The sequence below is a fragment of the Neovison vison genome, chromosome 11, assembly GCF_020171115.1.
Source record: "Neovison vison isolate M4711 chromosome 11, ASM_NN_V1, whole genome shotgun sequence".
NCBI classification, from domain to species: Eukaryota; Metazoa; Chordata; class Mammalia; order Carnivora; family Mustelidae; genus Neogale; species Neogale vison.
This window is the reverse complement of record NC_058101.1, coordinates 198,440,354-198,465,000: the sequence shown is the minus strand read 5'-3', so window position 1 is coordinate 198,465,000 and position 24,647 is coordinate 198,440,354. Positions and strand designations below refer to the sequence as shown.

General features: G+C 42.8%; 1 protein-coding gene across 4 annotated transcripts in view; it reads left to right on the top strand.

Annotated features, from left to right (window-relative positions):
- The window catches only part of WWC2 (WW and C2 domain containing 2), a 204,190-nt gene that overhangs the window by 145,146 nt on the left and 34,397 nt on the right, over window positions 1-24,647 (top strand). For all 4 annotated transcript variants that reach the window (XM_044225654.1, XM_044225657.1, XM_044225656.1 and 1 more), the window contains exons 11-17: window positions 1-250; window positions 3,547-3,676; window positions 4,222-4,302; window positions 4,400-4,486; window positions 7,647-7,839; window positions 9,591-9,755; window positions 19,695-19,822. The exon at window positions 1-250 is cut by the window's left edge and continues 370 nt beyond it. In XM_044225654.1, the coding sequence (XP_044081589.1) occupies window positions 1-250; window positions 3,547-3,676; window positions 4,222-4,302; window positions 4,400-4,486; window positions 7,647-7,839; window positions 9,591-9,755; window positions 19,695-19,822 (1,034 nt within the window). The remainder of the gene's footprint in view (window positions 251-3,546; window positions 3,677-4,221; window positions 4,303-4,399; window positions 4,487-7,646; window positions 7,840-9,590; window positions 9,756-19,694; window positions 19,823-24,647) is intronic.

Below are 24,647 nucleotides of genomic sequence, written 5' to 3'. Positions count from 1 at the left end.
TCCTCCCTGTCCCCTCCCGGCTCTCCCTTGGTTCTAGAAGGCACGTTCCCCATGTCTGCTCACGATGTCCCTCTCCATCGGTTCACTGCTGACTTTGAAGACTGTGAGTTGAGTGGCCATTTTGCAGACCTCAGCCTCAGCGAAAGTCAGATCTTGCTGGATTCTCATTCAGGAGGAGTGTCCCAGCCTCTCGCGGAGGATAAGGACCTCGGGGAATGTGCCCGGGAGCCGTTGTTTGAAGGAACTGCAGGTGAGCAGAGACCTTTGCTTCCGGCTCCTCCGCCTTAATTATTTTAAGAAGAATGGTGGGAGGGCTGCCTTTTCCAAGGAAACAAATTGTGGTTCCTTCCCCTCCATCGGCCACCCTTCTCTCTCTCCCTCTCTCTCTTTCTCTCTCTCTCTCTCTCTCTCGGCTTCATCTGAGAAGGATTTTTTACTGATCTACCTAGACTAGACATTTTTTCTTTATCAAATAAAAGTCGCCTTCCCTGTTTAATAGATTTAATCACGAAGTGACTGGTCCTATAGTCCACCGTCCTATTTGTACGGTGGCAGCTGGCTGGGGACACGTCTTGTGAACACACTTCACACCACCAAATAGATTTGGGCTCTGAAATAGCAAGGCGAAAGAAGAGGGCTTTCTTTTAAAAGTCGGCCTAAAACAGATTAAAACCAAGGTAATTAGCATAGCAGCTAATTAGTATCAGGGTTCAATGTTTAGATTGCTCAGGGAATTCTGTATAAATACAATTTTTGTTTCATGCTCGTCTCTCCCTTTCTTCCCGAAGTGAGGGGGGGGGCGAGTTCTGATGTGGTAGTGTTAGCCTGCCACCTGCTGGCCGCTCTGCTAGTTGCAGCCCAGGAAAGAGTGCCGCCCTTCGTGCCCTTGCCGCTGCCTTCGTATGCCGAGACAGAAACGGAGGGAGAGTTTTCATTTTTCGGTTTTTGTTTAGTTTAGTTTTGTTTTGCTTCAATATGTTTCCCTTTACAAGGCGGAAGCCCTCAATATATTAGAGATGGTTGTAAAGGACAGGATGGTACCCTTGTTGGCTGATAACCACTGTTGTGGCCCGAGGACCGGGGTCTGCCTCAGAGCTAGCCTGAGACGCAGCATGAGCTAAAAGCCCCAGTGCGGGTCCCCAAGAGCCCTGTCCAGATCTGTGCCCATCACTGTGTCCGTGACAGAAGAGGCCAGGCCTCTTCAGAAGTACTTTGCTGCTGCTTTGGGAAGCCTCCTTATTTTCTCTCTCTGGTCTGGAGAATTCTAAGTCTTAACTCATTGGCCAGTTTAGATGTTTAAAGGGAGAGACAAACCCAGCACGTGTGTGTGGTTTCCGATCCTGAAGGCCGAAATCCCGCCTGCCGGTGGCCTGGAGGACACAGGGGACATCTGTGTGGTTTTGGTGGCACTGCCTGGGAGGGGCCACACCTGCAAGTGATGTGTCAATGACATCGTTGACGTCAGAGAAAATGAGCAGACGGGTGGCTTTTCTTAGTGATTCCAGGCATGTGGAAGCCAGCAGTGGGGCCTCCCTTCTGCCTCCAGGAAGGATGCAGTGTGGGGGGCCGGACGGTGCTTTCCGCCCCTGGAGCCAGCCACACCTGCATCCTCTGGTTCTAGCGAGCACAAGCACGTTACCCAGGCCCTCCGCTTTGTTGTTTCTCACCTGCAGAGTGGAGATGATAGAGTCCCTGCCTCGCGAGGTACTGGGAGGGTGGGTGCCAGAACACAGCGACAGCCTCTAACTGGGCCTGGCACTCAGCATTCTGTTCACGAGTACTCTGTTCATGTAATTAGGGCCACCGCGTGCGGTTAAACAGTACAGACGGTGCTAAGCCCGGTTCCTACCACAGGAACTGACATGAAAGTGCACAAGAAGAGGCAAAAGAAGAAAGTGATGTGTTTTCTGTGCTTTGGACTTGAAGGCTCTTGAGCATGTCAAAGCTGTTTTCACTCTTTGTGTATTTGGAATGTTCCCTAGCGACCCATTCTCAACACTCAGTCAGTTTGGACGGGCTGGTCCGTGAAGCCGCTGCCAGAGAACCGGGAGACCAGCGCAAGAATCGCCCAGGGTCCGACCCCACCTGGGTCCATGGGCCTCTTTGCCCGATGCTAGCCTTGCTCCTGCCTCTGGGTCTGCTCCGAGAACGCAGCATCGCCAAAGCTTCCAGGATAGAGCTCTTACCTTTCAAACACATCTTGTGTTAGAAAGCTGCTACCTTAGAAAGCAGTCACCCTAAAGGAAGGATATCCGAGAGCTTTCTTTGGAAAGCGTGTCAAGAGCCATGCGTGAAAAGAGCTAAAAGCATATATTTAACCGTAAAGACTCATCCTCTAGAGGTCAGATCACCAGCACTCAGCCCATTCGGGGGCGTCTGACCTCTGTGTGGGGGGCGGGTGGCCCAGGATCGTGACGCCGCTCGCTCTCCCTCGGCACTCCAGAATCTTCTGCAGGTCAAGCCGACTTCCCTTATGCACATCCCACTCCCCGGCGCCAGTCCCCGCTGGAGGACAGAGACCACGTCGGAATGACTACGAAGTCCTTCCATTCAGTCTCTGTCATTGTCAAAGTCAATTTCAGCTGCCGTGGATATTCCTGGGGGTAATCAATAAATCATGTCATCACCTTCACCCCTCACGAAGGGGGGTGGGCGGAGAGAGGCACTTGATCATCAAGGAGAAAGCATTCCCACTGCCAGAAATAAAAAGGGAAATGCAGCAATCAATCCTGTAATCTGAAGCGTTAAAACTTAAACATCTTAACAAGATGTAAAGTCACGACTCAGAAGGGGGGCGAGATGCATAGCAATCCTGATCCAGGCTCACTCTCCGGCGGATGAAAGGGCGCCGCAGGCTCGCGGCTTACTCCATAGGAACGTGGCTTTCAGCGAGCGCTCCCTGCTCACTGCAGGACACAGTGTAGGAATATGAGTTAGCGATAAAAGTTAAGTGGGAGGGTGCTGAAGATTCAGTAGCACAAAGTTGTTTTTTTGTTTTTTTTCCCTGATGGTATTAGCTGGTGAGGAATTCTAGAAGTCAAAGACGTTTTTTCTTTAGCTTCTGTTAGCATGGTAGCCCGTGAGATGTAGACCATAGCGTGTGGAGGGAAGGGGGGAGCCAAAGAGGCAGAAACCTTTCTTGCCATTCAGTAGCTAGATGCTCTCTGTTCCAGAAATATCTTTTAAGAGTTGAGGGATGCAGCTCGCTCCTTGCCACCGAGCGGATGGTGACTGCAGTGAATCCCTAACAGAGAGAAGCAAGGGACCGACAGCCAAGTGTGTCATTTATCCCTTCCCTTCAAGTGTTTCCGGACGGAGAGAAACTGTATTCTTTCTCAAATGATGATCAAAATAACTGGCATCCAGGGACCTCTGTAACATCGGGATGCCTTGAAGCGGCTACATCTGTCCACTCCAATAGTGACGTCCTCGATTCCCAGATGCAAAGTCTTTGGGATTGCTCCTAACCAAGCCACGTGTGTATTTTTACATTTAACTTTTCCTAATAATAAATCCTAATTAGCACGCTCGCTCTCCCCTCCCTAGATGTGGAAAAATCGTTACCGAAAAGAAGAGCCAGCCACCTGCTCGGGGAGAAGACGGCCTGCGTGTCGGCTGCCGTGTCTGATGAGTCTGTGGCTGGAGACAGCGGGGTCTACGAAGCTTTCGTGAAACAGTAAGGACTCGCAGGAGCGCTTGTGCGTTCCACGGTCACCTCCTCCCAGCCGTGCGGGTGGGCTCTCGCCCGGGATCCGCTCTGCTGTGGAAGGGCGGTGGGCGTTAAAGAAATGCTGGGCCTGAAAGTTCCAGTGTATCAGAAACCTCCCATCTGATCCGCTTGGAGACTTCAAACTCAATTTTAAGGAGAATGTTGGAGTTGTTGGCCACTCCTCATTTGGAACATGAACCTCTTGTGTCTATTAGAAGCCTGGAATGTATCTCGGGGTGTTGGGGGGGGACACCCCCCTTCCCAGGGAGGCTCAGGAAAGTCGGGCATCAGGAAGTCTTTGCCCGAATGGCTCACAGGCAGACTCCTCTTGAAAAGATGAAGAAGGATCTAAAAGAGTAATTTTTTCCCTGGGGTCAGGTACCCTGGGGGCTGGAGAAGTGCTGTTAATTCAGATTTTCATTCAGAATCGCCAAGTGGCAAACAGTAACCGAGACAGTCAATACCCATGTTCATAAACGGTTCACCTGCGCCCCCTGTTGCCCTGTCCCTAGGCCTAGTGAAGCTGAAGATGTTCCCTACAGTGACGGGGATGTCACCATCGTGGAGACGGCCCAGGTGCAGATCGGCCTCAGGTAAGGGAAGGCACGTGGAGGAGGGCGGTTCTAGAATTCGGTGCAGGGACAACTGGCCTGCGCCCTTTCCTGCTCTCATCGGCTTCTCTTCTGACAGATACGACGCCAAAAGGTCAAGCTTCATGGTGATTTTAGCACAGCTCCGAAATCTTCACGCCTTCTTGATACCTCATACTTCAAAAGTGTAAGTAAAATCAAAGAACAAATTGAAGAGCTGCGTATTGTTCGCGTGTGATAAATTGTACGTCGTGATGGAGCAGTTCGCCCAGGTGAACGTGCGAAAGACATACAGGGCGGACCGAGCCCTCAGTCCGCAGTGAACAAAACGAAAAGTAAAGGAGAATGTGCGAAAAGCGTACTAGACTTTGATCCTTATCCAACCCATTCATGGTTAGGCTTAGGAACCAAGAGTTTTTTAAATCTCTCTTTACAACCAGAAACTGTAATATGCTATACTGGGGCCTGAGTCTTTTAATTTTAATTTAATTAAAATGTTTGTTGTTGCTTGATTATACCTGCTGTTGGTTTAAAGTAATTTTCTGATCTTTTACATGAAAATACAGTGAACAAATTTCACTTGTCGATACAACTTGGCCAGAGGCCGTATCATGCTATACGTAAGCGCGTCATTCCTTAGCATCTAGCATATGCCTCCCTGTGACAGTAATTCCTTAAAGTTATTTCACTTTAAGTGATGTTATGATGCTACGTAGCCTGTTGCCTGGGGATTCTCTCCTGACATGTGTCTCTAGGATCTCTTGCCACTGTTCACACTCTCTGGAGTCAGCCTTTCAGGGGCTCTCTTAAAGGCCCATGGCCAGAGAACCCCAGGAAGAAGCCAGATTTCAACTCAGCACCTCTGACTTCAAATCCAGAATCTCCGTGTAGCTCTGCACTTCACACTTTGCTCAGTCTGCTAGTGTAAGGACTTGGAAATGGGCGCGTAGGTGACTCAGTGGGTTAAAGCCTCTGCCTTCAGCTGGGGTCATGAGCTCGGGGTCCTGGGATCGAGCCCCACGTCAGGCTCTCTGCTTGGCGGGGATCCTGCTTCCTCCCCAACCCCTGCCTGTTTCTCTGCCTACTTGTGATCTCTGTCTGTCAGATAAACAAATAAAATTAAAAAAAAATTTTTTTGAAAAGAAAAGGACTTGGAAATAAGAAAGAGCTATTGATGGGTGTTTCCCAGGACTCTGGCCCCGGCCAGGTGGATGTTCTCCTTCGTGATGAGAATGTATTCCTCAATGAGAAGGACATTTCATAGAGTAAATGTAAGAGTTCTGGATGTTTTCCCTGTGGGTTTACTTTTCAGTTCACATCCGAATACTCCTAAGATTTGTCAGAGAAAAGAAACCGGGTCTAAGTAAAAACAGAGCGAGGTGAGATTGTTCCGGAGACAGTAGAACAGAGCTAGTGGCTTCTGTGTATTGGCGGTCATCCGAGCTGCAGGGGAGTAGAGTTCCAGGAGGGGAGTGGGCTGCGGGGTCTCCTGAAATCAAGGTGTGTGTGCAGGGTGGTGGAGGGGGTGGTCCGTGTTAAATAGTGAGACCAGAAGGAGGGAAGGCTTCCTGGGGCGTGTCTGCATCACCCCAGAAAGCCTGCGTACTGGAACTGAGATTAGGAAGGCCAGTCAGTAGTATTCAGGGAAGACTGGCTTGACGATATTATCTGTGACTTCTCCCTACCAGTAAGTAGGCTGAAATCCTGGGGTGTCGGCAGCCTTTTCATTTCAGTGAGGCATCACCTGGGAGAAGACCACTCCACCAGGGGTCGAACCTACGGACAGGGAGAGCCATCCCACCAGTCGGGAGAAAACTGCCGAAGTCCCCATGAGAACCCGCATCTTCTTTAACCTCATGCTGTTAAGGGCAGGCGTCTCCAGATGTGCCACTGCCGAGCCAATCACGGTCACTCTCACTTTCCTCCTGGGAAGTCAAACAAAGTACCCCTGGGGTAGGGTGACAGCCAGCACAGTTCAGGACCCGTGACTGTCCTCAGGCAGTGAGTGCAGCGGCTCTGATGCGCCCAGCTCGCGGACAGTTACTCATTGACTGGTCTGTGCCTTCCTGAGATGTCTAGGGCCATGTTCCTAAGCCCCTACATGAAAGCCTCGGCCTAAATAAGGACACTGCCAAAAGGGAAGTATCGCAAAAGTGGTCCAGGGATGTTTGGATGCTCCCGCCCCCAATTTCAAATTTTACTTTCTGGTTATTAATTACACCAGGCAGAGCTACCCTCCGGCTGGTGGGCTCCTGCCTCCAGAGTGGAGAGATCCCACCTACAGCAGAATGCAAGGAAGAGCAACTTTCTTCCCCTGCTGCCTCTGGTGGAAACGTTTTGGGGTCGCGGAAGTAGTTAGGCTACTGGCACAGAGGGAAACTGAGGTCTGGAGGAGCAGAAAATGGCTTCCCTCCATTCCAGCTCTGCAGCCGTACTTCCCCTCCTGGCTTTTGGGAACAGATTTCTTCTGCCCCATCTCCAGCCTTAACAGCAGCCGAGCAAGGCCCCTCAGTCCCCTCAGGCTGACTTTCCATAGTTGGTTTTTATATTCTGATAATTCCATAATTGTACATATTGTGTCATCAATTTTCTATTCTGATATAAAAATACAGAAATAGTAGGACATCCCTCAGTCCTGCCTGTGAATTTACAGTTTTCATAACTGGAGAAAGGCGTCTTTTAGAATAGGAATTAGATCAGCCCAGAATTGGGGTGGGGGGCAGATTTAATGGGCTTTTCTTTCTGGGATTTAAAAGAAAATACCTACGGCCGTTTCTAGGAATTGTGAACCCGGGTGTAACATGTGCTTAGAAAAATCACCTGCACATAGTATGAGAAGTTACTGGTTTTCTGTAACTCTCCCTTTGAATTTTTATAAAGCTTACAAACATTTACAACCCTCCCTTTGAAATTTTACAAAGTTTCGTTATTGAAACTTTTGTGATGCTCGACAGTAGATTTGTAGGTTTGCTTCACAATAGGCTGCTTCGCCGTTCTTTTTCACTCGTAGAGTAGTGTAGTCCAGTCCTGGGAAATGATCACCAGCACCCCTGTTTAACTCTCGGGGGTGAAGATTCTTTGGGACAAAATTGGCTTTGCATGATCCCATCTTCCCGGAGTCAGAGAACTTTACTTCGGAATTGGCTGTCCCCAGGCAGGTGGGATGTTACATTCATCCGCCCCATGGATTTTGTCTTTGCTGCAGCCCTGGGCTGAGTGGCAGGCACAGGGCACCGTGGGCTCGGGTGGGCGGAGGACGGAGCCTTCTCTCTGCCGCTGGGCGCGGTGGGACCGGCTCCGGTGTCTTCCAAGTTCCAGGGAAATCCCTTGACTCTTGCTCTTTGCAGCTACTTCAGGGTTGCTCTGCTGCCCTCCTCAGCGGACGTGAGCTGTCTGTTTCGCACGAAGGTTCATCCGGCCACGGAATGCATCTTATTCAACGACGTGTTCAGAGTGGCCATTTCCCAAACAGCCTTACAGCAGAAGACGCTGAGAGTGGACCTTTGCTCTGTTAGCAGACACCGGAGTGAAGAATGCCTGGTAGGTCATTTCCCAGGCCCCGTCACCACGGAAGGCCCAGGGTGGGGTGTATTTGGAGAAGAGCTCTCTAGACGCCTGTGCGCTGGCCCTGACACCCCACAGATCCGCCCAGGCCCTCGGGCACAGCAGCGATGCTCTCGTTTTTTTTATTTGAAGCGGGGATTGCTGGTTTTCATTCTCTTATTCAAGACCTCTCAGTTCTGCTTATTCATTGTGATTTTCTGTAAAATCTGTCTCCCGTTCTGCCCTGTGACCTCTGCCATGATGATCACTCTGAAGCATGCTCACTACTCCCAACATGAGTCTTGTGCTGGGCATTTTGTGCACATCATCTCATTTAATCCTCATGACGGTCTCAGGGAAGAGGTACGAGTACCCCTCTTTTTTCAGAAGAGGTGGTAAGTCTCGGGTCCCACAGCTGGTGAACGATGGAGCCGGATAGCAAAAAGACATTACACACGTAATTCACTGTTGTAAATTTAAATTAAGCAGGAGACTGAGTGTCCGGTCCCTTTATTATATTCTCCCTAGCCCTGGTATCATAGCTTCTAGGAAGACTTAAATGTTGCTTTTTTAAGGAATGTGCTAATAATGCAGGAGACATCACCTATAACTAATGGTGAGTTTAACACGCCCTTGTACGTAACAGCCAGAAAACCATTACACACCGGAAAAGGTACATAGGATGGTCAAATGCAGAGAGCAAGGGGCTGCCCGTGTGTTCAAACAGTAGCACGGGTTTCGGGTTGAACTTTTCTCTGTGGTACAGTCAGAAACACAAAAACACGCTTCGTGCTGAACAAAGTTCCTAAGGGTGATAGATTTCTTATTAGTATTTCCTTTTCTTGGTACGAAAAAAAATATTTGATAATATTATGTGGCAGTAAAGAGAGAAACAAAGATAGCAGACTCATTAGGCTAGCAGATTGCTACAGTAGATATGTGTGTCAGAAGCTCCTTAAAGTTAATGAATATGTTAACTAATAGCCTTTAAAAAATGGTACCATTTAATTAGATTCTGGCTCATATATGTCATTTGCTCGAATGTGAAAACTTTTCTTGACATTCTGCATATCCGAATAAAAAATTTGCTATCTGGTCTCTCATTTAAGAGCCACAGTAAGATTTTGTTTTTGTTTTTGTTTTGTATTATTTTAAGATTTTATTTATTTATTTGAGAGAGAGGTAGAACTAATGACAGAGAGCATGAGTGGGGAGGAAAGGGAGAAGCAGGTTCTCCTGAGCAGGGAGCCTGACATGGGCTCAACCCCGGGACCCTGGGATCATGACCTGAGCCAAAGGCAGACGCTTAAACTACTGAACCACCCAGGTGCTCCTGGTTTTTGAATTTTATACTGGATAATGGGTTTTTGTGAGTAATAATCAAATGACTCTTACAGCATATTGTGAGAGCTATTGTGATTTATGCTTAGTTGTTTATTTTTTAATTTATTTTTTGACTTTTCTTTAAAAAATACAGAAAGTTGCATCCTTAAGTCATTAGGTTTTAGCAAAAACATATCTTACAAAATAATCCTGGGGTTAGCTTCTAGATTGGGGTTATAGCTTACTTAGTCACACCTTCAGGTTAAAAAAAAAATTGACCAATTCTTTATATCATGACTATTGTATTTTTTAAACCCCCAAAACAGGCTAGCCCAATAATCTTAATTACATGAGAGGAAGCAAATGTGAATTTAAACATTTTATTTTCTCTTCTTTTCTCCGCCCACCCCTTTTGTTTCACACAGGCTGGAACTCAGATCAGTCTGGCTGATTTACCATTTTCCAGCGAGATTTTCACTCTGTGGTATAACCTGCTTCCTTCCAAGCAAATGTCTTACAAAAAGAATGACGAAGGAAATGAGGACTCTGTATTTCAAACAACTCAGTCATTAATAGATGCGATAGACTTGGTGAGTCCGAATTGGAGTACAAAGGCATGACTAAAGGAGATAATGTGGAATGTGGAAGGCCGTGGTACCGGCCTGTTCCCAATCACCTTCACTACCCTTCCTCCCCCGGCTCACCCCTTCCTCGCAGCTTCCCAACAACTCAAAACCAGAAAGAAAGATAATTTCCAGCTTCATTTCAGGTATAGTTTATAAAAGAACCGCTCGTCTCTGCTCACACTTCCTTCCATCAGAATAAACTGATGCGGAGTCATAGTGGGGTTAGGTGACCCTGGAAAACCTTTCGCTTTAAATTTATACTTTTATTTATTTATTTATTATTTTTTAAAAATATTTTATTTATTTATTTGACAGAGAGACAGAGATCACAAGCAGGCAGAGAGGCAGGCAGAGAGAGGGGGGAAGCAGGCTCCCTGCTGAGCAGAGAACCCGATGCGGGGCTCGATCCAGGACCCCGAGACCACGACCCGAGCCGAAGGCAGAGGCTTAACCCACTGAGCCATCCAGGCGTCCCTAAATTTATACTTTTATATGTTGTGCTCGGGTTATACATTTGGAACTCGGATTGTTTGCAGCCGTTAAATGACTAAGGCTAAAGATTGTCTTAGTCACTATTTGTTACATCAGTAAAGTGATAAATATTTTCTGTTGAGTTTGTTATAAACCAACAGGTCATCCACATTCAGCACTTCTAAAAATTTACAGAGGGGGCATTCTGAGAAGCCATTCATCACTGACTTGGCGTCTGTGAACGTCGTTACCAAGTTCAAGTGCATGTTCGGGTATCTCTGAGGAAAGAGTTTACTGAGCAGAAGTCAGATAATCACTGATCATCTCTTGGGTGCAAGAAACGACAGTGGACGTCGTGGTGGGTGGTGAAAGGGACGCAAGAGTGGGGGTCAAGCTTGTGTCACACGCCCCGGTTTGTGGTCGATGCTAGGGGAGGCGCACGGGATGATGAAATCGGACTTGGACCTTGGAGAGCGCCGATGGGATGGTCCCGGTGTGGGTAAATTGTTTAACAGCTTGATGCAGTGTAATTCACATACCATGTGGTTCCTCCATGGAAAACGTGCAGTTCACCCGTCCGAACCACACCGTTCAGTGGTTTTTAGTGTATTCACGGAGCTGGGTCACCGTCCCCACAACGTAGTCTTCCAACATTGTCACCATCCCAGAAAGGTTCCCTCTACTCGTGAGCAGTGGCTCCCCGTCCCCCCTAAGGCCTTTCCCCCGAGGCAACCACTCATCCTCCTGCCTCTGTAAATTTGCTTACCACGGACATTTCATGTACATGGACTAATACTTCTTCGCCTTAGCGTTGCGTTTTCAGAGTACCTCCGTACGCTAGCGTGTATTCATACCCCATTCCCTTATCATTCCGAAGAATGCTCTATTATGTGGGTATACTAGTTTATCTGTTCATCATACATGGGCATTTGGGCTGTTTCCGCTTTTGACTATTAATACCGCTGCTGTGAACGTCTGTACAAGGGTTCGTTAGGACATACGTTTTCATTCATGCCACACGTTATTACTTGTCTTTCTGATTTTGGCCAGACGGTGTGAGGCGCTTGTTGTGGTTTTGATGTATAGTTCCCTAATAACTCCTGATCCTGAGCACATTTTCATGGACTTATGGGCCATTGGTATATTCTTTTTTTATTTTTTTAAATTTATTTATTTTCTTCAGCATAACAGTATTCATTGTTTTTGCACCACACCCAGTGCTCCATGCAATCTGTGCCCTCTCTAATACCCACCACCTGGTTCCCCCAACCTCCTACCCCCCCGCCCCTTCAAAACCCTCAGATTGTTTTTCAGAGTCCATAGTCTCTCATGGTTCACCTCCCTTTCCAATTCTCATGGTTCAACTCCCTTCTCTTCTCATTGGTATATTTTTAATTTTTTTTTGAGAGCTGCCTAGTTGGATCCTTTGTGTTTTAGATGACTTCATCTTTTTACTATTTCACTTGATTATTATCTCTTTATTTATTATTTTATTATTAAGTTATAAAACTTCTTCATATATTCTTGATACAAGTCCCTTATCCAATAAATAACTTGCAGATATTTTCTCTCATTCAGTGGGTTTCTTTTCACTTTCCTGGTGGTTTTGTTTGCAATACAAAATTGTAAATTTTGATCAAAGTCCAGATTGCCTGTTTTTTGTTTTTTGTTTTTTGTTTTCTTGCATTGCTTGTGCTATGGGTGTCCTGTCTAGGAAGACTTTGCCCAGCCAAACATCATGAAGATTTAGTCCTGTGTTTTCTTCTGAGAGTTTGAAAGTTCCATGTTATTTTTAGGTCTCTGATCCTTTTGAGTTTTTCTTTCTGTGTGATATGAGGAGTAGGTCCAATTCCATTTTCTTGTAGGTGGGTATGCAGTTGTTCGCAGTACCGCTTAATTAAAAACACTAATCTTTCCCTACTTGGTACCCTTGCTGAAAGGCACGTTACCGCAAATATGATCCTTTATGCTTCTGAACTCTAAATTCTGTTCTGTTGATCTGTATGTCTGTATTTGTGCCCACATCACAGTATCGTGATAACTGTAAATTTGTAATTCTTTTGAAATAGGAACATATGAGTCATCCAGCTTTGTTTTTCTTTTTTAAGATAGTTTGGGCTATTTGAGGTCTCTTGAATTTCCATATGAATTTCAGTATCGGTTTGTCAACTTCTGCCAAAAGAAAAAAAAAAAAAGCAGGTAGGATTTTTATGTAGATTGCTTTGAGCCTGTAGATCAATTTGGAGGGTATTGTCATCTTATCAGTTTTAAGTCTTCTGATCATGAATACGGGATATCTTCCCATTTATTTGGGTCTTCATTAACTTCTTTCAAAAAATGTTTTGTCCTCTTCAGAGCCCCAAATCCTACATCTTTGGTTAACTTTATTCTTTCTGATGTTATTGTAAATAGAACTGTTTTCTTGATTTCATTTTCAGATTATTCATTGCACAATTGATTTTGACTACTTGTCTTGCATCTTGCAACCTCACTGACCAGGTTTATTAGGTCAAACAGGTTTTTTGTGGATTCCCTAGGATTTCCTATAGGTAAGATTCTATCTTCTGCAAATAGAGTTGGTTTTACTTCTTTTTTTCCAATTGCCTTTTATTTTGTTTTCTTGCCCCTTCGCCCTGGCTAGAACTTCCATTTTGATATCGCAAGAAGTGGTGAGAACAGACATCCTTGTCATGGATGTGATCTCAAGGGGAAATTTTCAGTTTTTCACTGTTACGTATGATTTCTGCTGTGGTTTGTTGTAACTGCCCTTCATCGAATGGAGGGAAATCCGTTTCCTAGTTTGTTGAGTGTTTTATTGTAAAAGCTGTGGATTTAACTGGTGCTTTTCTGGCTCTTTTGAGATGACATGTGGTTTTTATCCTTTATTCTGTTCATATGGTTTATTGGTTTTCAGATGTCAAACCAACATCGCATTCCTGGGATAAATCCCACTTGGTCATAGTGTATAATCCTTTTTATGTTATTAATTTAGTTTCCTCGTATTTTGTTGAGTTTTTTTTTTTTCCTGTGTTCATAGTTTTCTCCTGATGTCTTTGGTTTCAACATCAGAGTAATTTTGGCCTCAGAGAATGAGTTTAGGAAGTATTCCCTCGTAAACGGTCTTTTGGAAGAGTTTGAGAAGAATTGGTATTATTCTTCTTAAAATGTTTGGTAGAACTTGGCAGTGAAACCCTCTGGGTTTGGACTTTGGGAAAGTTTTTGTTTATTAATTCAGTCTCTTACTTATGAAGTCTACTCAGAACTTTGTTATAATGTCACTTTGAGTAGTTTTGTGTCTTTCTAGAATGTGTTCATTTATCTAGGTTGTCTGACTTGTGGGCAAACAGTTGTTTGTAGTAACCCTTATAATTCATTTTTTTACTGTGGATTTGACAGTGATATTCCCTCTTTGTCTCCTACTTTCAGTAATTTGAACTTTTTCTCTATTTTTCTTGGTTAATTTAGCTAAAACTTTTTAGTTTTTTGAATCTTCGAAGAATCACCTTTTGGCTCCACTGATCTCTAATATTTCTCTATCTGCTATTTCATAAATTTCTACTCTGTCATTATTATTATTATTAGAGAGGGACAGGGAGGAGGGGCAGAGGGAGAGGGAAAGAGAAAATCTTAGCAGGCTCCAGGCTCCATTGGAGCCCGACATGGGACTCCATCTGTTTTTTGTTTTGGTTTTGGTTTTGTTTTTTTTTTTAGAGAGAGAGAGAGAGAGAGAGAAGTCTTTATTATTTCCTTCCTTCTGATTACTTTAGGTTTGCTCTTTTTCCATTTCCTAAGGTAGAAATTTAGGTTACAGATTTGAGATCTTTCTTCTGCTTTGACACAGGTACTTCTAGCTATAAATCTCTTGCTGAGTGCTGTTGGAGCAGTGTCTTACCAGCTCTGATATGTCTTCATTTTCATTCATCTCTACGTGTTTTCTGATTTTTCCTCGTGACTTCTTTGACTCATTGGTTATTTAAGAATGTGTGAATTTCCACATCTTTGTTACTTCTTAGGATTTCCTTGTATTATTGATGTTTTATGTCATTACAGTGTGGTCATAGAACATACTTTGTAGGATTTCAGTCCTTCTAAGTTTCCTGAAGCTTGTTTCATGGCCTAGCATGTGCTACCATTCCTGGAGAATGTTCTATGTGCCCCTGGGAAAGTGTGTGCTCTGCTTTTACTGGATGAGTATTCTACAGGTGTTTCTTAGGTTCACAGTTTTGTCATCTTATTCTAATCTCACTTTAACTCGTTTCTTTTGTGGAGAGGAGTGATGAAGAGATTTTAACAAAGTGTACAAAGGTCGTGTGAATGTGAATTTTCCAGGGAATTTCCACAAAGTCAACACACCTGTGTAGCTACCACCCAGGGTATAGTGCATTCCCAGGACCCCCAGAATCCCCCCTGGTGCCCCATTTAGTCATTACCACTCTCCCCTGAAGGTCATCAGATCATCTCCATCCTGACTTCTGTCTTGGAACTTGATATAATGGAATCATTCAGTGCATGTTCTTTCGTGTCTGGCACCTCCTGTTCAGCAGTATGTTTGTGCAGCTCACCTGTGTTGTTTTGTGTAATTGGAGTTCGTTCATGCTCCGCGCTGCGTGAGAGGTCATCGTATGATTATATCACTTTCTTTATCCATCCTGCTGTCGATGGACATTTGAGTTTCTGATTCGGGGGCTGTTATGAGTAGTGTTGCTATTAGCATCTCCTACATGTCTTTACTTATCTTCTTTATTTTAGCCGTTGTGATAGATAGATAGATAGTACTCTCCTGTTTTTTGCGTTCCCCTGTTATTATGTTTAATGGCCAGATGGATGTCATGTTTTGCGAAATGTCTGTTCAAGATTTTTTTCTGTTTTTTTCTATTGGATTCTCTTTTTTTAAATAGGATGGTAGCAGTTCTTAATTTCAGACTTGAGTGTTTTGTCTAATAGGTTTTGTTTTTTTCCAAATCTCTTTTACTACGTTGTGGCTTGCCTTTTCATTTTTTTAATGTTGCCTCTTGGTGAATGGAAGAAGGACTCAGGCTTAACGTAGTCTTACCAATCAGTTTTTCCCTGGATGCTCCGTACTTTCCTTTGCTATTTAAGAACTATTCACCCACCCCAGGATCATGAAGATGGTTTACTGCATTGTCTTATAAAAGCTTGATTGCCTTACTGTTCACATTTAGATCTAAATTCAACTGAAATTACTTTTTGTATAAGGTGTGAGGTAGGGGTCAAGATTCCTTTTTACCCACATCATAGCTGATTGACCAGTATCACTTGTAGAAAAATTTTCTTCCCCAGCTGCATGACCGTGTCATCTTTGTCATAAGTCCAGTGACCTGCACATGGGGGAGTCTGTCCTGTTCCGTTGGCGTAGTTGTCTAGCTCTGTAGAAAATACTATACTTTTTTCCAAAGTGAGGCCTTGCAGTTATTCATCATTTAGAATGATTTTTGAGGCTATTTATAGATAATTGCTCTCAGATTAAAGAAGTTTCTTACTCTTTCTAGTTTGCTGAGGCTTTCTGTTATGCACGGATATTGAATTTTATCAAACATTTTTACCATTTACTTCTTAAATTGATTACATGATTGTTCTCTTTTATTCTCTTAATGTGGTGGATTATACATTGATTGACTTTTGAATGTTAAACCACCCTTGGATTCCAGGATAGGACAGACTTCATCGTGGTGTGTACGTTTTTATATACGTTGCTGGATTAGATTTCTTGATTTTGTGTTTGAGTTTTCTTTACGTTCATGAGGGAAATTAATCTTTAGTTTTCTTTTTTTATAAGGTCATTTTTTGATATCAAGGTTTTATAGGCTTCATAACACAAGTTAGAAAGCATTCCTTTTTTACTTTCCACAGAAGGTTTTTGTGAGATGGGTGTCATATCTTCCTTAAATATTCAGAAGAATTCCCAAGAAAATTCACCAGCCCAGCCTGTAATTTTCTTTTAAGAAGCAACCTTTCTCAACTAAGGCTCTGCAAAGGAAGTAAGCACTATAAAAAATGTTTTCAATGACTACTTTCTTATTTGTCCCAAGGATGACACGTAACTTATGGCAATCTAGGTGGGTTTTTTTGTTTTGTTTTGTTTTGTTTTGTTTTGTTTTTTGCTTTAATATAATGGGTACTAGAGGTCATTAGGCTTAATTCTCACAGAATCCCAGTTGAAAAGGGCTGGTGAAATGTTTTTTAATTACAGATTCAATTTCTTTATTACATATAGGACTATTCCAGGTTTCTGTACTTAACATTCATTTTAGTAAAAGTAGTATTTTCTATAGGATTTGTCTGTTTTATCTATATTACCAAAAATTTGGCAAAGTTATTCATGATACCTTCTTATTTTTATATATGCAAGGACTTTGCTATGTTCTCTGTTTTGTTTCTGACGTGGGTAATTCTTACCATTTCTATTTTTTCTCCCTCTTGCCAGGGACTTGTCAGGTGTTTTATTTTATTCAAAGAAACAACGTTTGGCCTCATTGATTTTTTTTTTTTCCTATTTATGTATGTGTTTTCTATTTTCTTAATTTTGCTCTTTTATTATTTCCTTGCTTCTACTTTCTTTAGGTGTAATAAGCTGTATTTTTTTCCTTCTTGAGTTAGATCACTGTTTAGCACCCTTCTTTACCCATATATGCATTTAGGGCTAAAAAATTCTTTTTGAGCATAGCTTTGGCTATTTTTCACAAGTTTGATAATATGAGATTATTAAAATATGCTTCCATTCCTGAATTTTAAATAGTTTATAATTTCCATTGTAATTTCTTTTTTGGTCTATAAGGTTTTTTTAGAAGTATGTTTACTTAATTCCCAAACAGTGGGGTTTTCTAGTTATCTTCTTATTATTGGTTTCTAGCTGTATTTCACTGTTTTCAGGGACTAGAGTATATACTCTTCAATCATACAGAATATTAATCCTGCTTTATGGCTTAGAATGTGGTCAATTTTGGTAAAAGTTCTGTGTGTTGTTGAAAGGAATGCATTCTGCAGGTCAAGTTTGTTTATTTTGTCCTTCAAATCTTCCACATTTACTGGTTTTTCAGTTCTCTTATTTTACGGGTTGTTGAGAGATATACTAAAATCTCCCAACTTATGAATATAGACATCTGTTTCTCCTTTTAGTTTGTTAGTCTTTGCTTTCTGACTTTTGTGTCTATAGTCTTAGATAAATATAAATTTAGCATTGTGTTGTAGATTTCTGTTCAACTAGCCCTTTTATTGTTATAAAATGTCCCTCTTTATTTGTTCTAATTTTTAAAAATCTGTCTGGTGTTCATAAAGCTATCTCAGCCCCCTTTTTTGGTTAGTGTTTTCATGGTTCTATCTTTTTCCATCCTTTTACTTTGAACACGTCTGAATTCTTTGATTTAATGTGTTTCACTTGTAAGCAGTATAGAGTTGGTTTTGGTTTATTGTCCAGTCTTAAAATCTTTACCATTTAATGGAAATACTTAGTTCATTTACATTTAATGCTATTAGTGATATATTTGGGTTTGACCCTATTTTCTTGTTGTTTGTTTTCTTTCAGTGCTATCTTTGTTCCTTGTTTTCCTTCTTTTAGATTAGTCAATTATTTTTACATTTCATTTTCCTCATTTTTACATTTCTTTGTTCTTCATTTTCCTTCTTTTGGATTAGTCATTTATTTTTTACATTTCATTTTCCTTCCTACTAGATCATTAGTAATACAGTCTTTTATTACAGCATGTATCCTGGCATTATTAGAAGCTACCTTAAATTAATGCTTTTACTTTTTCCCATGCAGTGTAAGAGTTTTAAAAGTCTTTATATTTATTCCCTTTCCTCCTTCCATGAAATTATTGGTCATGTATTTTAGGTATGTATATTTTAAATTCTATAAGGTATTATTGTTTTATTGACAGTCGATACTCTTTTTTAGATTTCCCCACATCTTTACCCTTCGTGGTATATTTCATTTCTTTCAGCATTAGTGTGCTTCCATTTGGGCATTTTCCTTCCACCTGAAGAACTCCCTCTGGTATTTCTTCCAGTGAAGATCTGTCAGTATCTTCCTTTCCACTTGTGAAGGACTTTATTTCTGCATATTCAGAAGTGTAGGTGGGCAGTTAATTCTCTGAACACATCGAAGATACCATTTGGTTGTCATCTGGTGTCCATTGGTTCTGTTGAGCTGCGGAGAACAGCTGATCCTTCAAAAGTGATGCATCTTTTTTTACTGTTCTCGAGATTTTTCTCTCTTTCTTTGGTTTTCAGCAATTTCACTCAGATGTGCTAATGTGGTGTCCTTTCTGTATACACTAGTGAAATTCTTCATCATGTCATCAGTTTTCGTGAACGTACCGATTGTAAAAACTTAAAATTCCTTCTCTGAATACGTGCAGTATATGGATCACCTGTAGACCTGCCTCTTTTGTCTCATCTGTTGCTGTTTTTGGCCTTCAGTCATTCATTGGGTCCTGTTTCCTGTGGATGCTGGATATTATGTATGAAGAATGGTAGAGGTTCTGGATGATACCTTGCTTTGGAGAGGATTTAATGTTCTTCCAGAAGGCAGGTTACAGATCACCTGGATCACTTGGAGGACCTGGGTTCCAGTTTTCCTCTCCCCAGGGAAAAAAACACCTGAGACCATAAAGAAACTGAAGCATCTGCTTCCTGTTTTAGCCTCCTCACAGCTGGGTTTTGTTTGGTTTCTCACCGCTTGCTTTCACATATGCCACTTAGGAATGGCAAATAGCACACCAAGAATATTGTACAGAATACCGGACTCACTACTGGTTCCTCTCTCTGGCCTATTGCGCCTTGCCTGCCATGGTGGTTCAACTCAGTTTTCATCTTTGCATCCTATCGATACTGCCAGTCTTCTGAACAGCCACAAGTTTAGCCTGTATGCCCCACCGCTAGAGCTGACGCATGTCCCCAAGGGAGAAGAGTGGCAATGATGTCACTTCACCTCTTTGCACTTCTCTCCTCCCTGGGATCTTGGCCTCTAGTCCTGATTGCCTATGATGTTCTTCCTTTGCTTTAAAACAGCCAGAGGGGGGCGCCTGGGTGGCTCAGTGTGTTAAAACCTCTGCTTTCAGCTCAGGTCATGATCCCAGGGTCCTGGGATCGAGCCCTGCATCCGGCTCTCTTGCTCAGCGGGGAGCCTGCTTCTGCCTCTCTCTCTGCCTGCTTCTGTGCCTACTTGTGATCTCTGTCTGTCAAATAAATAAATAAAATCTTTAAAAAATAAAAAATAAAACACCCGGAGGTTTGTTTATTTGTTGCTTTTTATTTTATTTTATTCAGTTTTCGTATTTGTTCTCAGCAGGAGGATTAGGTCCTGTACTACCTTCTTTTTCACCACTGGATGCTTACGTTCCCACCTGATGAGTTTTTAAATCATTTCTCACAGTAGATCATGTTCATTGCCATATGCTTTCTACTCCCCAGGATGCCGTGTCCGCCTTACTTGCAAGAACATCAGCCGAGCTCCTGGCTGTGGAACGGCAGTTAGCACGGGAAGAAGAAGAAGAAGAACCAGGGCAGGAAGAAGAGCAACGAGGTCCAGATGGAGACTGGTAAACGCAGTTGTTTCCTTTTGCTCTCCGGGAACTCAAAAGAGGATGTGTTTCGTTTCTTTTAAAAAACTTTCAGGGGGCTTTCGTGGGATCCGATCTTGCCCTGGAATTTTGGAAAGCGGCGCCATGGCAGGGAGCCGCCCTGAAGGAAAGACCCTCTTTGGTCATTAGAGAGTCAAAGAGGGCAACAGTGACACTGGGGATGGCGTCAGAGTGAACAGAGGAAAGAGGTTCTTTGTTCCTGACTCCTTAAGTTCTGACACTCTTTCCAGAGCTGTTTTAAATCTTAAGTCTAAAAAGACCTGTTTCAAAAGGTGTGGTAGTGTATTGTCCACTCATACATAAATTTTAAAACTTACTTTCTTTTTCCTTAAGCTACCAGAAGTCCCACTGTAGCGTTTAGGTTTGGGCAAGTCAGAGCACACATCCTAGAAAACCGCTTCAGAGTGATCACTCCCTATTTGTTTCCATGTCCATCTTCTTTTCCTGCTCCCTTCTCATTCTTTACACCACCACTCATTCAAAAGCAAATGTTACTATAGTTTTTGTCTAGATTCACATACATATACAGAACTGTTGTGAGCAAGATGGTGGAGAAGAGGGAGACCTAAATTTCATCTGGTCCCAGGCATTCAACTGGATAGTTCAAACCATTCTGAACACCTAGAAACTCAACAAGAGATTGAAGAGAAGAGCAGCAGCTATTCTATGAGCAGGAAAAGCAACCACTTTCTGGAAGGTCGGACATGTGGAGAAGTGAATCTGAGGCAATATACAGGAAAATATAGACCTCAGTGGAGAGGGAGCCTCCCTCCGCGGGCTCCCAACGAGACTGAGAGAGCAGCAGAGCACGAAACAGAACTTCTAGAAATCTGCTTCACAGAGGGACATCACTCCAGAGGCTAAGTGGGAGAGTGGAGCCCTCGTGGGGACAGTGTGGTCTCAGGACCCTCGGGGTCACGGAACAACCAGGGGTACCCAAGTGCAGCAGAGCTCCCAGGTATTGGATCGGGGAGGATGACTGCATAGAGAGAGTCGAGGAGGTTGGCTCTCAGCTCAGGGTTTCCATAAACCATGATCCAAAGCACATTCAGGCCACTGCTCTTCAGCAGGGACCCCAACAAGTGGCAGATCCGGAGAGACCCCCCCCCAACTCCTTCCTCCTCTGGGAGGAACAGCACAGGAGTGCTCTGTAGGAATCTGCTGGGTTTGGAGACTCCAAACAGGGCTGTGTTCCAGAGATAGAAACACTTGCTTACAGGCCGGGTGAGCACAGAACATGACTGGAGACCAGGGAAACAGGAGGGGTTGGCTGCTTTTCTCTGAGGGCGCACTGAGGAATGGGGCCCTGAGCTCTCCACTCCTCTGGCTGGAGATTGGCCGGCCGCCATCTTCGTTCCCGTCCTCCAAAGCTCTATGGAAAGCATTCAGGGAACAAAAGCTCCGAGAGTGAACCTGCACAGATTAGTTACCTGGCACTAGCAAGGGCAGTGCAATTCCACCTCGGGCAAAGACATTTGAGAATCACTGCAACAGGCTCCTCCCCCAGAAGATCAGCAAGAACATCCAGCCAAGACCAAGTTTATTGATCAATGAGAACTGCACAACCCCAGCACTAGGGGAATACAGCACATAGAATTCATGTCTATTTTCCCCCGATTCTTTAGTCTTTCAAAGTTAAATTTTTTTTAATTTTCTTTTTCTTTTTTTTTTAAATTTTCCTCTTTCCTATTTTAACCAACATCTGATCTTATCAATACCTTTCCAGCTTTGTATCTTATCAATTCCTTTTTTAAAATCTTAATATTCATCTTTATAGTCATAACCTATCCATTCATCGTATTCACACACATATAGAGAGAGAGAGAAAAAAGAAATATATATATGTATATATATATACATATTTCTCTTTCTTTAAAATTTTGGGAGCCTGTTTCTTCTAACAGACCAAAATACACTGAAAATCAAGTGTGTGGCTCTGTTCTATTCACCAGCCTGATGTTTTTTTCTTTTTTCCTTTCTTGTCCCCCCTGGTTTCAGGTCTCTTCTGATTTGTTGAGTGTATATTTTTCTGGGGTAATTGTTACCCTCTTAGCATTTTGTTCTCTCATTCATCTATTCTTGTCTGGACAAAATGACAAAGTGGGAAAACTCACCTCAAAAAAAAGAACAAAAGGCAGTACCGACTACTAGGACCCTTAAAAAAATGGATGTTAGTGAGATGTCAGAGCTAGAGTTCAGAATGACGATTATAAAGATGCTGGCTGGACTTAAAAGAAAGCATAGAGAATCCCTTTCTGGAGAAATAAAGGAACTAAAATCTAACCAAGTTGAAATTTTAAAAGCTATGAATAAGGTGCAATCGAAAATGGAGGCTCTTACTGCTAGGATAAATGAGGCAGAAGAGAAAATTAGTGATACAGAAGACCAAATGATGGAGAATGAAGAAGCTGAGAAAAAGAGAAATAAACAACTAATGGATCACGAGGGGAGAATTCAAGAGATAAGTGATACCATAAGATGAAACAATATTAGAATAATTGGGATCCCAGAAGAAGAAGAGAGAGGGGCCAGAAGGTATATTGGAGCAAATTATATAAGGGGGGAACTTCCCTAATTTGGGGGAAGGAAACAATCATCAAAATCCAGGAGGCACAGAGAACACCCCTCAAAATCATTAAAAATAGGTCCTCACCCTGTCATCTAATAGTAAATCTTACAAGTCTCTGAGACAAAAGCAGCTCAGGAGAAGAGTCTATAACCTACAATGGTAGAAATATTGGATTGGCAGCAAACCTATCCACAGCAACCTGGCAGGCCAGAAAGGAATGGCATGATATATTCAGAGCACTAAACAAGAAAAATATGCAGCCAAGAATACTATATCCAGCTAGGCTGTCACTGAAAATAGAAGGAGAGATAAAAAAAACTTCTAGGAGAAACAAAAACTAAAAGAATTTACAAACACCAAACCAGCCTTACAGGGAATATTGAAAGGTGTCTTCTAAAGCAAAGAGAGAGCCTAAAAGTAACATAGACCAGAAAGGAACAGAGAAAATATACAGTAACAGTCACCTCACAGGCAGTACGATGGCGCTAATTTCATATCTTTCAATAGTTACACTGAATTGTAAATGGGCTAAATGCCCCAATCAAAAGGCACAGGGTATCAGAATGGATTAAAAAACAAGGAGCCATCGATATGCTGTCTGCAAGAGACTCATTTTAGACCTGAAGACACCTCCAGATTTAAAGCTGGGGGTAGAAAACAATTTACCATGCTAACGGACATCAAAAGAAAGCTGGGGTGCCAATCCTTATATCAGACAAATTAGATTTTAAGCCAAAGACCATAATAAGAGATGAGGAAGGACACTATATCATACTCAAGGTGTGTGTTGAACAAGAAGATCTAACAATTTTAACCAACTGAGCCACCCAGGCGTCCCGAAGATCTAACAATTTTAAATATCTATGCCCCTAAGATGGGAGGAGCCAATTATATAAACCAATTAATAAAGAAATCAAAGAAACATTTTGACAGTAATACAATAATAGTAGGGGAATTTAACACCCTCCTCACTGAAATGGACAGATCATCTAAGCAAAAGATCAACAAGGAAATAAAGGCTTTAAATGACACACTGGACCAGATGGACATCACAGATATACTCAGAACATTCCATCCCAAAGCAACAGAATACACATTCTTCTCTAGTGCACATGGAACATTCTCCAGAATAGATCACATCCTGGGTCACAAATTGGGTCTCAGATGGTACCAGAAGATTGGGATCATTCCCTGCATATTTTCAGACCACAATACTTTAAGACCAGAACTCAACCACAAGAAGAAAGTTGGAAAGAACTCAAATACATGGAGGCTAAAGAGCATCCTACTAGGGAATGAATGGGCCATCCAGGAAATTAAAGAAGAATTTTAAAAATGCATGGAAACAAATGAAAATAAAAACACAGCTCTTCACAATCTGTGGAATGCAATAAAGGCAGTCCTACAAGGAAAGTATATAGCAATACAAGCCTTTCTCAAGAAATTAGAGAGGTCTCAAATACACAACCTAACCCTACACCTAAAGGAGCTGGAGAAAGAACAGCAAAGAAAGCCTAAGCCCAGCAGGAGAAGAGAAATAATAAAGATCAGAGCAGAAATCAGTGAAATAGAAACCTAAAGAACAGAACAGATCAACAAAACTAGAAGGTGGTTCTTTGAAAGAATTAATAAGATTGATAAACCCCTGGCCAGACTTATCAAAAAGAAAAGAGAAAGGACCCAAATTAATAAAATCATGAATGAAAGAGGAGAGATCACAACCAACACCAAAGAATTACCAACAATTATAAGAGCATATTATGAGCAACTATACACCAGCAAATTAGACAATGTGGAAGAAATGAATGTATTCCTTAAGACACATAAACTACAAAAACTGAACCAGGAAGAAATAAAAAACCTGAACAGACCCATAACCAGTAAGGAGATTGAAGCAGTCATTAAAAATCTCCCAACAAACAAGAGCCCAGGGCCAGACAGCTTCCCAGAGGAATTCTACCAAACGTTTCTCTCTCTCTCTCTCTCTCTCTCTCTCTCTCTCTCTCTCTTTTTTTAAGATTTTATTTATTTATTTGAGAGAGAGAGAGAGAGGCGCACAAGCAGGCAGAGGTGGAGAAAGAAGCAGGCTCCTCACTGAGGAAGGAGCCCAATGCAGGACTCCATCTCAGGAGCCTGGGATCATGACCTGAGCTGAAGGCAGCAGCTTAACTGACTGAGCCACCCAGGCATCCCTCTACCAAACACTTAAAGAAG